A 12,465-nucleotide genomic window follows, 5' to 3' on the forward strand; every position below is an offset into this window, starting at 1 on the left:
AGCAGTTTTCCCATCCCTGGTTCATTCAGCCAAGTAGCTCCTGGAGGTTTTTGGGTTTTTTTTTTCCTTGCAGGGCCTGGGTTCCTGCCTGCCCCGATTCGGAGGTTTCACATCAGCCTGTCCCTGTCCCCATCCGGGCTCCCCGTGCACAATCCCCCACACAAAAGAGCAGCAAAGTCAGGGCCTGCCCTTGAGCCCTGGGCTGGCAGCCGCCCGCTGGCTCGTAGCCAGGCCTTCAGTGCCACTAGCCTGACCGTCGATGGCCACCGTGCAGCCAAAAGCTGAGCCGGGGTTGGGGGGGAAGGTGGGGGGGGTGTCAGCAATGCCCCTCCATCAATTCCACTGCTGGAAGCACCAATCCCTCCAGGAAGCGAGGAAGGGCTCCGTCTCCTGCGGGAACAGGACGGGGGCAGGAGCCGCCTGCGGAGCCTGATATATTTCTATAAACCCAGGATTGACTAAACTTTGGCTCCGTAACCAACGCCACGGCCCAGACCTGGGGGGAGGAAGGTGGGGCTGGTGTCAAGGTGGCAGCTTCGGGAATGGACGGGAGGTTTCGGGCTGTGCCCGTCCCTCGCCAGGGAGGGGACAAGGCTGTGCCCGGGTGGCTCCGACCCACGCGGGTGGCCCCGGCCTTTGAACCACAGCAGCTTTGGTGGCTTTTGGCCGAGGGACCCATGACTTGCTCCACATTTAACCAGAAACACGTTTCTCCTCGGCTTTGCTGAAGAAGATGTTGCCGTTGCGATTTGAGGAAAAACAAGCAGCTGAGCCGGAGCCCTTTCCCACGAAGGAGGAGCTTTTCCTTTTCCTCCCTTCCCAAGCCGTTACCTGAGGCAAACCCCACCTCCAAGACAGCCAGGAGCTACCGTGGGTGAGAAGGACCCGGGAGAAGAGGCTCTTTGGTTTCCCTGACGTGCTTAATCTTTTACAAAAAAGAATAAAATCAAATAAAATAAACCAAAACAAAATAAATTCCATGAAGCAAAGGCTGGTACAGTGAATAAGCCGTTTTTATTTTTGTCCTGTGCTCACACAATCTCTCTCTTCTCTCCCTGACAGGTCACAGATCATTAAAATAAAAGTTTCTAAGAGGAAAATAATTTAAAACATACGCGCAGGGCTCCCTTCCAACCTCCCCCCACACCCACATCTCCACCACTTGTGCTTCGTCTCGTGCTGTAAGTAAAAGCCGTTGGATCTCAGAGGTCGGGATGGGAGACCCCGGGGTCCGGGGTCCGGGGCTGCAGCGAATGCCCTGAACCCTCCCCCCCCAGCCCCAAAATCCAACCACTTTCCCTGGAGCCTGGAAAAAAAAAAAAAACACAAAAAAAACCAAACACCAACCATACCCACGGCCAGAAATCTTTCCCCGGGGGCTGCTCCAGGCTTCCCTCCTGCATTCCCAGGTTTCCTTCCCTTGAGTTACCACCCCGAGTCTTCCCTCACCCCGATTCACGTGCACAGGACTGGCTAGGAAAAGCCTATTATTTTTTTTTTTGTTTTGTTTTGTGTTTTGTTTTTGTTTTTTGTTTTTGTTTTTTTTTTAATTTTAAGCTTTTTTTTCTTTTTTTCTTTTTTTTTTTTTTTTTTTTTTCAGTTGCTGGTAAAGTCAGTACACTCCCAGCTGTGCTATATTGTAAATACAGCTTCTAGGATGGTCTCCGTGTGGCGGAGACCGACAGTGATCAAGGCACTACCCCCACCCCCCTCCTGAAAACAAAGGAAGTCAGACCAACACCTAGGGACAGAAGAGAATCCTATAATGTGATCACACGGTTACACGGAATCTTTATGGCAAAGAGAACATTTAGCAGCTTTGAACGGTTGGGCTTCTCCCTTTTACTCAACACAAGCACTCTAGACCCTATAGGGGAAAAAAAAAAAAAAAAAAAAAAAACAAAAACCAAAAAAACACAAACCAACCCCAGGGCGGAAGCCCTAAAAAAATAAAAAAAATAAAAAAATAAATCAAAGCACAGTTAAGAAAGAGGAATCCTAACAGCTGGCTAATTTCTATAAGTGATGACCCCACGGCCTGGGGTGGGAACTCTCTGTCCCCCCGTCTTTGTGCTGTACGCTGACCAGGAGGGGGGACTCGGCCATCCTCATCCTCATCCTCATCCTCCTCCTCCTCGCCTTCTTCCCCAAGCAGCTCCGTGGGTGGGAGAAGGCGGCGGGTGCACGCAGGCTGCTGGCGGCAGCGACATGCTCTGAGTGTGGTGGGGGGAAAACCACATATCACACCCATTCTCTTAACCTTCTCCAGCACCAGACCCAGTTTCCCCCCCCCCAGCCCCCGCCAAGGCATCACAGCTCCTCCAGTACGGTAACAGTTCTCCCCCCGGTCCGTGTCCCCCCCCCTCCAGACTGGAAAGGGTTAATGGAAGTCACACCGCTCAGTGTCTCCGCGCGTGCACTGGTCTGCTCTAGGAAGGGATGGCGGTTAAGCTGGAATTAAGTGGGATTGAATCACACACACCGATGTCAAAACTGGTCGGGGAAAAGGAAGAAAAATAATAAAAAGGGGGGAAAAAAATAAAAAGGGAAAAAAAAATTAAAAAAGAAAAAAAAAACCAACTACCTGAAATCACAGAACTTTGGAAGTTCAGAAAAATGTCTCTCCTATAACTTGTTTTAAGTTCATTTGCTTAAATCGCTTATTTAAAGCCAGTTCCTAACAGTAGTTTTTCCACCTCTGCCAACCTCACCCCCGGTGATGCCAGCTCCTTTCCTGCGCTCCAAGGATTCCAGGTTGCGGCAGGCGCCGGGCTCTCGGCAGCGCAGGGTCCGCTCCTCCCCGTCCCTCCCCGCGGGGAGCCCCCTCAAACCTCAGCCTGCGGGTCCCGCAGTCTCTCCCGCGCCCCGACCGGCAGCAGAGTCACGTTTGTGGGTGTTTTTTTTTTGTGGGTTTTTTTTTGTGGGGTTTTTTTTTTTTTGTTTTGTTTTTTGAGAAGATATATCGGATAAGAAGGCATGAAAGTTCCTCTAAAGTACTTCCAGGCTCAGCCCTTCTCCAGTTTCTCACTTGAGAGAGTGTCCCAACTCCTCCCGCGTGGCCGTCCCCCCCCCCACTTCACTTCCTTCGGTCCTTCTGTTTCCGCTCCTGCCGCCGGACCTGCTGGTCGGCCACGGCGCGGGGTATCAAGATGACGCTGCCGTCGCTGGCGTACTGCAGGGCGTACTGGCTGGGGGAGTAGGGCTGGCCGTTTTCGTCCCGCAGGCGGCCGAAGACTTCTTGGTAGAGGTTCTGCACCTTTTGCTTCATCTGGCGGATGGATTTGAGGAATTCCACTTTCTCCCTGAGCAGTTTGGATTTGTCCCGTTGCAAGTCCTCCACGTCCCGTTCCAAGTTGAGGATGGTGTCCAGCTTCCTCTTGCGGCAGTTTTGGGCAGCCATCTTGTTCTTGCCTCGCCTCCGGATGTCACGGATGAGGCTGAGCTGGGCCTCGCTCAGCTGGTACTTGGAGAGGAGCTCGTTGAACTCCTCCACCGGCAGGTTGATGATCTTGTCATTGGTGAAAGGGATCTTCATGGCTCTGGCTCGATGCTCGTCTCTGCTCATCTGCTTATCCAGGAACTCGGACGGCTTCTCCTTGCTGCTCTTCTTCCCCGCGTTGGGCAGTTTGGGCTCCTCGGGATCCAGGGCCCCCGGCGCCATGTTGTAGGTGTGGTTGTGGCCAACGTGCTCCAGGTAAGGCAAGTAATGGAGCTGCGACGGGTCCTGGTAGCTCATGCGGCAGAACTTGCTGTACTCTGGCTGGTATCCAACCGCCCCTTCCGCTTCTTCAAAGTCCACGTTTTCAGAGTCTGAGCTGTAGCCGACAGCTCCTTCCTCAGAAAACGAGGAGGAGGAAGAGGAGGAGGAAGAAGAGGAGGAGGAGGAGGAAGCTTCTGAGCTGCTCAGAGAAGCAGGACTGTGGCCGGAATCCAGGGAAAGACCTGAGTCGGAATCAAACTCCTCTTCCAGCTGGGAGGCCTGCACCGGGTTGAAACCTTCTTCAATGGCCAAGTCCATCAAGCTGATCTCATCAAGCATGGCTTCGTCTAAAAGACCTCCCAGCGGGTCCGGCAGCTCGGGGCCGGCCGTCTCGTTGACCGTGCTGTTCAACTGGGGAGGGAAGAAGATGCCGCTCAAGTTGGTGGAGCCGAAGGTGGTGTTGAGGCCGGTGGAGTTGTCCGGCGCCAGCTGGAGCAAGGCCGAGCTACCAGCCATGGTGGGGCTTTCGATTTCGGAGCTGAAGAGGGAGAAGTCCTGCGAGCAGCTCCCCAGGGAGGCCTGATGCAGGCTGACATTCTGATTGATGGGAGTGTTGGGGGCGAGGCTGTAGTTAGAAGTCAGCAGGTCCCCGCTCGTGCCGTTGTAGAGGGTTTCTGCGGTTGTGTTGTTCACTTCCATAGCCTGGGAAGAGACGCGGGAACAGCTCGGTGAGTGAGCCGTGCTCAGGCCCTGCCGAGAAGGGACAGGACAACGCTTCTAGATCGCACGGCAGGAGCTCTCTCCAGCGAAAGGAGAGACACGGGCTGGGAGAAAACCGAAGCGGCTGCGACCAACCCCAAACCACGACTGTCCAGGCGCACGGGACAACCATCAAACCTAAATTCAAGAGAGGACGGGGGCAAACGCCTTCCTACAGCCCCTCCTGGAGCTCACCTGCATTTCCATGATAGACATGAGGTCCTGCCACTGCTGCTCCAGATCGAAGGGCGACTCGGTCTCGGCGAGGAGAGGGGACAGCAGGCTGGTCTGGATGCCCGCCGGCCTGCTCTCGCCGGGCACGGCTTCGCTCAGGGTGGAGACATCCGCAGCTGGGAACTAACCACGTGAGGCAGAGTCAGTCCCCAGCTGAGCAGCCGCGGCCAGGGAGCCAGCAATCCCCAATGCCCTTCCACCTCCGCCCGGGCAAGCGCTTCTCCTTTGTTCAAAGCAAACTGGTTGCAGTTATTCCTCCACAGTTCACTTATGAACTAATTAGAAGCAAAGCCAGAAGTCTTTAATTAATTGTGACCACCCCCTCCCCCCCCTCACCCCCCTGCTAGTTTCGCAGGCATGATGCCTGGAGCCTCCGTAAGCAGCCTAACCCAATTTACTGCCGGTTCTGCGGTCTGGGTTAGGGGCACAAGAGGCACGGAAACCCCCAGCGAGCGAGCGAAGGAGAGCTGCCGCCGCCGCCTCCGGATCGGCCAAGGGGCAGAAGCCGTCGCCGCATCCACTCACCTCTGAATTCTCCCCGAAAGGGAAGGTGGCCTCCAGCAGCCTAAGGCACTCCTCCAGGGACAGGGCTGTCTGATCCTCCGCACCGGGCACCTGATGTAAAAACACAAGCAATCGTAGCCCCGGGATGAGGGTGGCGGTGATGAGAAAGGAGCTCCTTACAGCAGGGCTTTATTACAAGCGCATCCAAAAAAGAGCCAGAGGCCCCACCCAGTGTTTTCGCAGACTCCGTCCTCCCGCTCCAGGGGAGCCCCGCAGCAGCCCCCCGAGCGCAGCGAGGAAAGGGAACGTGCTGCTTCTGCTCACCTACTGCTTCTGCTCACCTACTGCCAGCGCAAGGACTGGGCTACAGGCTGGGGAGGGGGGGACACACACACACACTCTGCGCCTGCCCGCACCACCGACCACCTCTGCCAGACAACCAAAAGGCGCAGCAAGAACCAACCGCCCTCGTCCCAACGTCCTGCCCAGGGTGACACGGCCATTACCCTGCCCGCCTCGCTGCGGCTCCCCGGCCCGGCAGGCAGCCTGCCCGCCCTGCGCTTTCCCACCATCAAATCCTCTTGCCCACCCGGGCAAAACCCTCATCCTGCGGCTCAGTAGATCCCCGGCGAAAGCCACACGCGATGCCGCTCGCCCCGACAGCCAGACGGGAGGGCCCTCGCCTCGGCGGGGGGCACAGATCCCTGAAACGCTGCATCCCAGTGGGTGCAGCCCCCAAGCCCAGCCGGCCCAGGGGTGTTACCTGCGCAGGGAAACTCTCCCCGGTCTCTCCATCAACTAGTAGGTTTCTATCCAAGATCTCATTCCCTCCGCTCCTCCAGCTGTCCCCGCGCTCCCTCCCATCGCTCAGCTCTTTGTCCACTTCGCTCTCTTTCTGACGGTGGCTGTAGTCAAAAATCTCTCGCCCAGCGCCGAGATCAATATCCTGTCTCCACAGGATGTCAATCAAATCGATGTCCTGAAAGACAGACCAGATTTCCTTCAGCCCTGGGCAGGGTCCCCACCCAAGGGACATCCCCCCCCTGGCCCCCCCTTCTCCGTCCACCGGGGGCTGACCCGCAGCCCACCCGCCGGGCACCTCCGCCCGCCTTCCCTCGGTGGCCCGGGGGGGTTCTGCCTCCCGAGAGCGGCTCTGCATGGCGGGGGGGGGTGTGTGTGAGGCCGGCCCTCGGCTCCCCGCCGCCCATGGCCGCCCGCCCACCGCCGGGAGAGGCGGCTGGGGCCACCGGGCCCCGCGTCGCGGCGGTGGCTGCGCCGTGCCCGCCTTGCATCAGCCCGTGGTGCCATCCCGGCCATTTGCATAAGGGGTGGGGTGCGCCGGTAGGAAAATCCCCGCATTTCCACCCACCTGATGCAACTTCAGCCGCCGTCCCCGGGCTGCCCCTCGCCGTTCCCAGGCAGCCCGTAGCCCCCCCGGCTGCCTGCAGCCCCCCTGCCGCCCTGCCCCAGTCACCGAGCCTGCCCTACGCCCCAGAGCGACGCCGGTCCCCGCCCCGCCGCGCCTCCCCCGCCTCCGGCCCCGCCGGCAGCATCCCCGCGGCACCGGGGAGCGTCCGCCGCCGCCCCCCCCCCCCCGCCTCCTTCCCGCAGCGACCCCCGGTACCTTTCTCATGTCCCCAACTGCCGCCCGGGCCGCGGCGCACGCCGATCATGGTCCCCGGAGGGGTGGGATGGTCGGGGCGCGGCGCCGCGCACGCATCGCCGGTCGGGGCGGCGGCTGGGGGAGCCGCGTTCCGCTCCGCCCCACCGGCCACAGGTGCCCGCGGCCCCGGTGCTGCTGCTGCGGCGGCAGGAGCTCCCCCTTGGCCCCCACCCCCCCAACCCCCGCTCGGTTGGGCCGGGCTCGGCTGGGCTCGGCTCCCGCCGCCCTGCCCGGGCCGGGCTGCGGCGCGCCCCGCCCGCCCCTCCCCCGCCGTTACCGTGGCTGCGGCGGCCGCCAAGCCCCGCCCCCTCCCCCGCCCCGCCGGGATGCGGCGCCGCCGGGCCACGCCCCCCGCTCCGCCAATGGGCCGCCAAACCCCGCCCCCTCGCCCGGGCGGCGGCGAGTCGCGACCAATCCGCGCCGACGAAGGGTGGGAGGAGGGACAACGCCCCCGACCAATCACCGCCGAGAGGGCGACGACGCCTCGGCCAATGAGAGGCGGCGCAGCGACCGCGCGGCGCCCACCGGGCCGCTCCCCCGCCCTGGCGCAGCGGGGCCGACCCCCCCCCCCCCCCCCCCCCCGCTCCCCGCCCCGCACCGGGCCCGGCCTCGCCCTGCACCGCACCGGGGGGGGGGGAGGGGGGGCGGGGTGTGCGGGCAGAGCGGAGCCCCCCCAGAAGAGAGGGAGGGAGGGAGGGACGAGCGGGGTGACCTTGGTTCTCCCCACCCCGGGACATCCCCGACCCCCTCCCCCGGTAGAGCCGTGCCCGGAGGGGGGCGATTCCCCTCCCCCGTAGGATCCCCCCCCCCCCCTCCAAGACTCTCACAACGGGCACCGGGGGCGGGCGGTAACCACGGGCGCTGGGGAGGCGAGGCCAAATGTAAGGAGATCCCCCCCACCCCACCCCGGGGCGGGGAGGGACCGGGGCGGCGGCGGGGGAGGAGAGGGGGGGGGAACGGGGCTGAGCACCAGCAGCTCATCACATGTCTGGCGGCCGGGTATTTTTATCCCGCTGTTGTGGGAGACGGCACCGGGAGGGGAGGGGAGGGGGGGGGGGGCAGCGTGTGCCTCCCGCCGTCCCCACCCCCAATGCTGCAGAGGGAAGATTAAACCCGGGAGTGAAGGGGGAAAATAATAATAATAATAATAATAATAATAAAGAATTAAAATAAAGAATTTTAAATAAATTGAATTTTGGCTGATTCCTGCTGCAGTCGTCGTCGTCCCCCCCCCTCCTCCCCCCTTCACCGCACCCAAGGGCGAGCTCCAGCTCCTAAAATGATGAATATCCAGCCATATTCCCCCAGCAAGGTCGTGCCCGGCCCGCGGGGAATCGCAATATTTCAAGTGCCAGGGAAAGTCATGGAAAAATTTAAACCCCGGCCCTAAAGCCATCTGCATATTGTCATTATCATCGGCCACCTAACGAAGGGGGGGGGACGGACACGACGACACGAAGGTGGGGGGGGACGGGGACGACGACACACACACACACGCACACACAGATCGAGCCCTGCAGGTGCCTTTCCAGAGGCAGGCGCACAGAATTCCCGTGGGAAGGGCTGGGCGGCGTTTCCCGGGGAGTCAAGATGCCAGACAAAGACACAAAAAAATAATAATAAAAAAAATATATATATATATAAGAAAAAAAAAAAAAGAAAAAGACACCCAACACACACACACACGCGCTGGGAAAACGCTTTTGAAATCAGAGTCGGGGCTTTGAGGCGTCGCGGCGGCGGCGAACGCGGTCTGGGGGCCCCGGGGGACGAGCGTGACGGGGTGACGGCGTGACGTGGGCGTGCGAGGCGGGAGTCCCTGGCGCTCCGCACACCCCTCAGGTGCGGTAACACCCTCCCCTCCTTCGCTTATGGGGGTGGGGAAAAAAAAAAAAAAAAAAAAAATCATAGAAAATAAGAGACCTGAGGAAGAGGATGGGCACCCGAGAGCCGGGTCGGGGACGGTGCAGACCCAAAGCACCCCCCCACCCTGTCCCCAAGGAGGGCGATTCCCACCCCGGGGGGACATCGAACGCAGGACTGGGGTTTTATAGACACAAATAAAGAGGCCGCTGGAAAATAGCGGTGTTAGCGGCCTCTCGCCACCCAAATCCGCAGCATTTCTCCCTAAAATCCGAGCCCGGTTTCTCCGCACCACCACCCCCCTCCCTTGAAAGGCTCCCCAGACCCGACACCCCCCGCCGAGAACACCGGGGGAAGGAGAGCGGAGTGTCCCCAGGGCTGAGGCATTTCATCCAATTCTTCCCCCTTCCCAAGCCAGGGAATCACCCCTCTCATTTCTCAGGGAGAAAAACAAAGAAAAAAAAAAAAAAAAGCCCAAGGTGTGAACGTTCGTGTGTTCCGCGACCCTCCGACTGACGCTCCTCTCCTTGACACCTCCAAGGTCGCCGGTTGCAAACCCAGAGCGGGGTTTTCACCCCAACGCCTCCGGAGCCGGGAGATTCCCCACGGGAAAAGGGGGAAAGCTGCCGGTAGCTACAGCCCAGGCACCATTCCCGGCAGCATCCCGCTCCTCATCCGTCAACACCAGACCCCAAACAACCATCACCTTGGTCCTCGGGGGTGCGGGCCTTCACACCACCCTCCTCACACCATTCCCTGCTGAAGCCACACCACAAAAGCTCCCCCCCCCCGGCATCTGTGACAGCTCCCCACCCCTCGCCGCAGGGGACAGGGGTGACACCGGTCGACTTGGGTTCTTCTCCATGCCCAGCCGCCTCCGAGCCACAATTTAGGAGAGGCGGGAAAGGACCCGACGCTGCAAATCAGCGCTAACATCCCCCCCTCCCCGCTCCCCCCCCCGCACACACACATGGTGGCCAGGGAGACGCCGAACATGCCGTGACAAAGAGAGCGGTGCCAAAAAGGGAAAAAAAAGAGCAGCGGCTCCCAGGGCCAGGCGTTGCATCACGGCCCCCGAAAGGTTGCGCTCAGGCAGACCAAAAAAAAAAAAAAAAATAAATAAATAAAAAAATAAACCGCTTTCCAGTTCACCTCTCCCCACCCCACCTGGTCCGTGATGAAAACCAAGCAATAAACATCACCCACTGGATGAACTCCAGAGCGGAGTAACCCAACCGCCCTCCCGACACCTGGGATGAGGCTGTTACCCAATGCCCCTGTTTATTTCCCAGCCCGGCTTTAGCGGTTTCACAACCCAAAGCTGTGAGCCCAGGTTGAAACGCTGACCCCCCCAACCCTTTCCCCCCCTCCCTCTCCTTTCACTATTGCTTTCAGAGCAAGAATAAAACAAACACATAAAAAAAAAAAAAAAAAAAAAAAAAAGGAAAAACCACCCCACACATACCCCCGGAGCCTTCAGTTTGTATCACGCCATTCCCAAGCGGAGATCCCACTTTTTCCAAGTGCTAAACACCCACAACATACAAAGTACTGCTCGCTCAGATGGGTACCAGAGGGCAAGAGCCCCCCCCAGATCTCCCTTTCCCACCCGCCACAGGCGAAAGAAGGTCCTGCCTACCTCTTTGGTCAGGTCTCCATTCACCGGGGCAGCCACCGCTCCCAAATCTTCCAGTTCTTCCCCAAAGCCTTGCTCTGCTCCGCTCTCCCTCACCCCGTTGTCAGGACTGTTCCCATCCTGCAGGCCGCTGCCGTTCTCTAAGGCGATGCCAGCGCTGGGCTGGCTACCGGAGACGGAGCCTTCGGGGTCTCTGTGCACCAACCAAGCGTTGACTTCGGTGGTGGGCACCTGAAACCTGTCCAGGGCCCTCACCTGGTTGAGTAGCCTGCGAGCGGTGAAGTAATAGTCCAGGTCTACGCTTTTTGGGTGGATGCCATAGCCATCCAAGGTGTTACGCAGGTTGTGAAACTGGGTCTGGGTGTAAGCGGAGCTCTGGCCAAGAATGATCTCCCGCAGAGGAGGGAGCTGCGAGTTCAGGTAGGTGTCCACGTCCACGCGAACGCCGATCAGGCTGAGCAGAATGGTGAACTGGATGAGGCCTTCGGTGAAGTATTTCTTCAGAGAAAGCATTTCTGGCAAAGGAGAAAAGAAAACAGGTGGAGGGTTAAAGGGAAAAAAAAGAAACAAAACAAAACAAAAAACAAAACCAACAAACCCAACAAAAACCCAAAACCCAGCGTCAGATGGATTCTCCACACAACAGGTTGGTTGGGTTTGTCTTTCCTCTGCCCCACTTTCTAACAAACGAAATAAAGCCACGACGTTGGCATTCAAGTTATCGCTAAACAGGGGGATAAAAGTTTAAAGAAGATTCAAGACTTTGGTTTTAGGACGACTTTGTTTTCCTTTTCAAATTCTGGAACTCACCAGCCGGCCAGGAAAGTGTAATTAAAGATTTAAATCTCGAGAAGCAACAAACCCTCCCCACATGACAGCCTCCACCCTCTCTCGCCCTTTCCTCTTCTTCAGAACTGTCTGAGAACACAAACCATGCAGCAACATCAAAAAAAAAAAATAAAAATCCACGTGACTTACTGTCCAAAAACTCCACATACAGCGGCTTCCTCTCACACACCCCCCCCAATTCCCCACGCTCCGGGACGGGGTCTGCTCCCTCCGACAGCCGGTTGTTCACTCTTCCTTCCCTTCTCCTGGTCCGCGAAGCTTCTTTGAAGGAGCCTTTTACCAGTCAAAGGTCTCGATCATGGGAAGGTCCAAAGACTCCTCCGCTTTCGGGCTGCAATTTCATCAGCAGCTGAAAGACAAGCAGAGAGCGAAGGCGATAACGCGCTGAACAGACACCACCCTAAACATTGCACATGGACCTACTACACCGGCGCCTTCCCCACACGCGGGGGCCCTGGGAAGCCGGGCCAATTTCACCCCAAAAAGCTGATTTTCCTGACACAGGAGGGGGACAGACACTCCCCCCCCCCAGCAGAGGTTACCTCTGGTGACAATACTGCCCGTGCTTCCCCTCCCGGAGCTATTCTTAGGCTGGTGCGTCAACTTCCCCTCTCTCTGAAGGAATCCAGCCCCGGCTCCCTTTCACTCCTCAGCCCGCTTTCCAATAGCTCCCGGGGGGAACGAAACACCCCTGACAACCCCCCCGACCGGGGCGGGAGGGGGGCTCCGGGGTTCGCCCCTCCCGGCCCGGCGGGGCGGCTCCCGGTGCCCGGGAGGAGCTGCCAGGCCCCGGCTCTGCCCGTTCTCCCTTCCCGCGGCCCCCAGCGCTGCCCAGCGGCGGGGGCGACGGAGCCATGTGTCCCCCCGGGGCCCTTTAAGACCCCCCCCCACCCCGCGCCTCGTGACCCGCCCCCCCCCCCCCCGCGCGCGCGGCCTCGCCAGCCCCTCAGCGCCCGGCCCCTCATGGCTGCGCGCCGCGCGCCCCCTCAGCGCCGCCCGGACCAGCCTGGCCCGCACCCCCCGCACCCCTCGCCGCAGCCCCGGCTCCTCCGCCCGCCGCTACCCGCTCGCCACCGCTCGCTCGGCTCGCTCCCGGCCCCTCCGCCGCCGCCGCCACCGGCCCCGCTCCCGCTCCCCGCCCTGGCCTAACCACCTCCCCTCTCCCGCCTCACGCGGCGCCGCCGCCAATCAGCGCCCGGGATGGGGAGGCGGGAGGGAGCGGCGGTCCAATGGAAAGCGGCAGTGAGGCGTTGCGCC

At 59.8% G+C, this 12,465-nt stretch overlaps 1 protein-coding gene across 5 annotated transcripts; it reads right to left on the minus strand.

The window, feature by feature from the left end:
• Positions 1 to 996: 996 nt before the first annotated feature.
• Positions 997 to 12,351, minus strand: NFE2L1 (NFE2 like bZIP transcription factor 1). 5 transcript variants are annotated; one of them, XM_074162669.1, is made up of 7 exons: positions 12,272 to 12,351; positions 11,338 to 11,557; positions 10,363 to 10,874; positions 5,961 to 6,176; positions 5,219 to 5,308; positions 4,655 to 4,816; positions 997 to 4,402 (listed from the first exon to the last, which is right to left on the minus strand). In XM_074162669.1, the coding sequence occupies exons 3-7, from the start codon at positions 10,870 to 10,872 to the stop codon at positions 3,077 to 3,079; spliced, it is 2,304 nt and encodes a 767-aa protein (XP_074018770.1). In that variant the 5' UTR covers positions 10,873 to 10,874; positions 11,338 to 11,557; positions 12,272 to 12,351; the 3' UTR covers positions 997 to 3,076. The 5 variants fall into 5 exon arrangements, with proteins under 5 accessions (XP_074018770.1, XP_074018775.1, XP_074018772.1 ...); XM_074162674.1 differs by lacking the exons at positions 5,961 to 6,176; positions 12,272 to 12,351; XM_074162671.1 differs by lacking the exons at positions 11,338 to 11,557; positions 12,272 to 12,351 and having other exon boundaries at positions 5,961 to 6,143; positions 10,363 to 10,872.
• Between the last annotated feature and the right edge of the window lie 114 nt (positions 12,352 to 12,465).

Source organism: Numenius arquata, chromosome 23 (assembly GCF_964106895.1).
Source record: "Numenius arquata chromosome 23, bNumArq3.hap1.1, whole genome shotgun sequence".
Taxonomy (NCBI): domain Eukaryota; kingdom Metazoa; phylum Chordata; class Aves; order Charadriiformes; family Scolopacidae; genus Numenius; species Numenius arquata.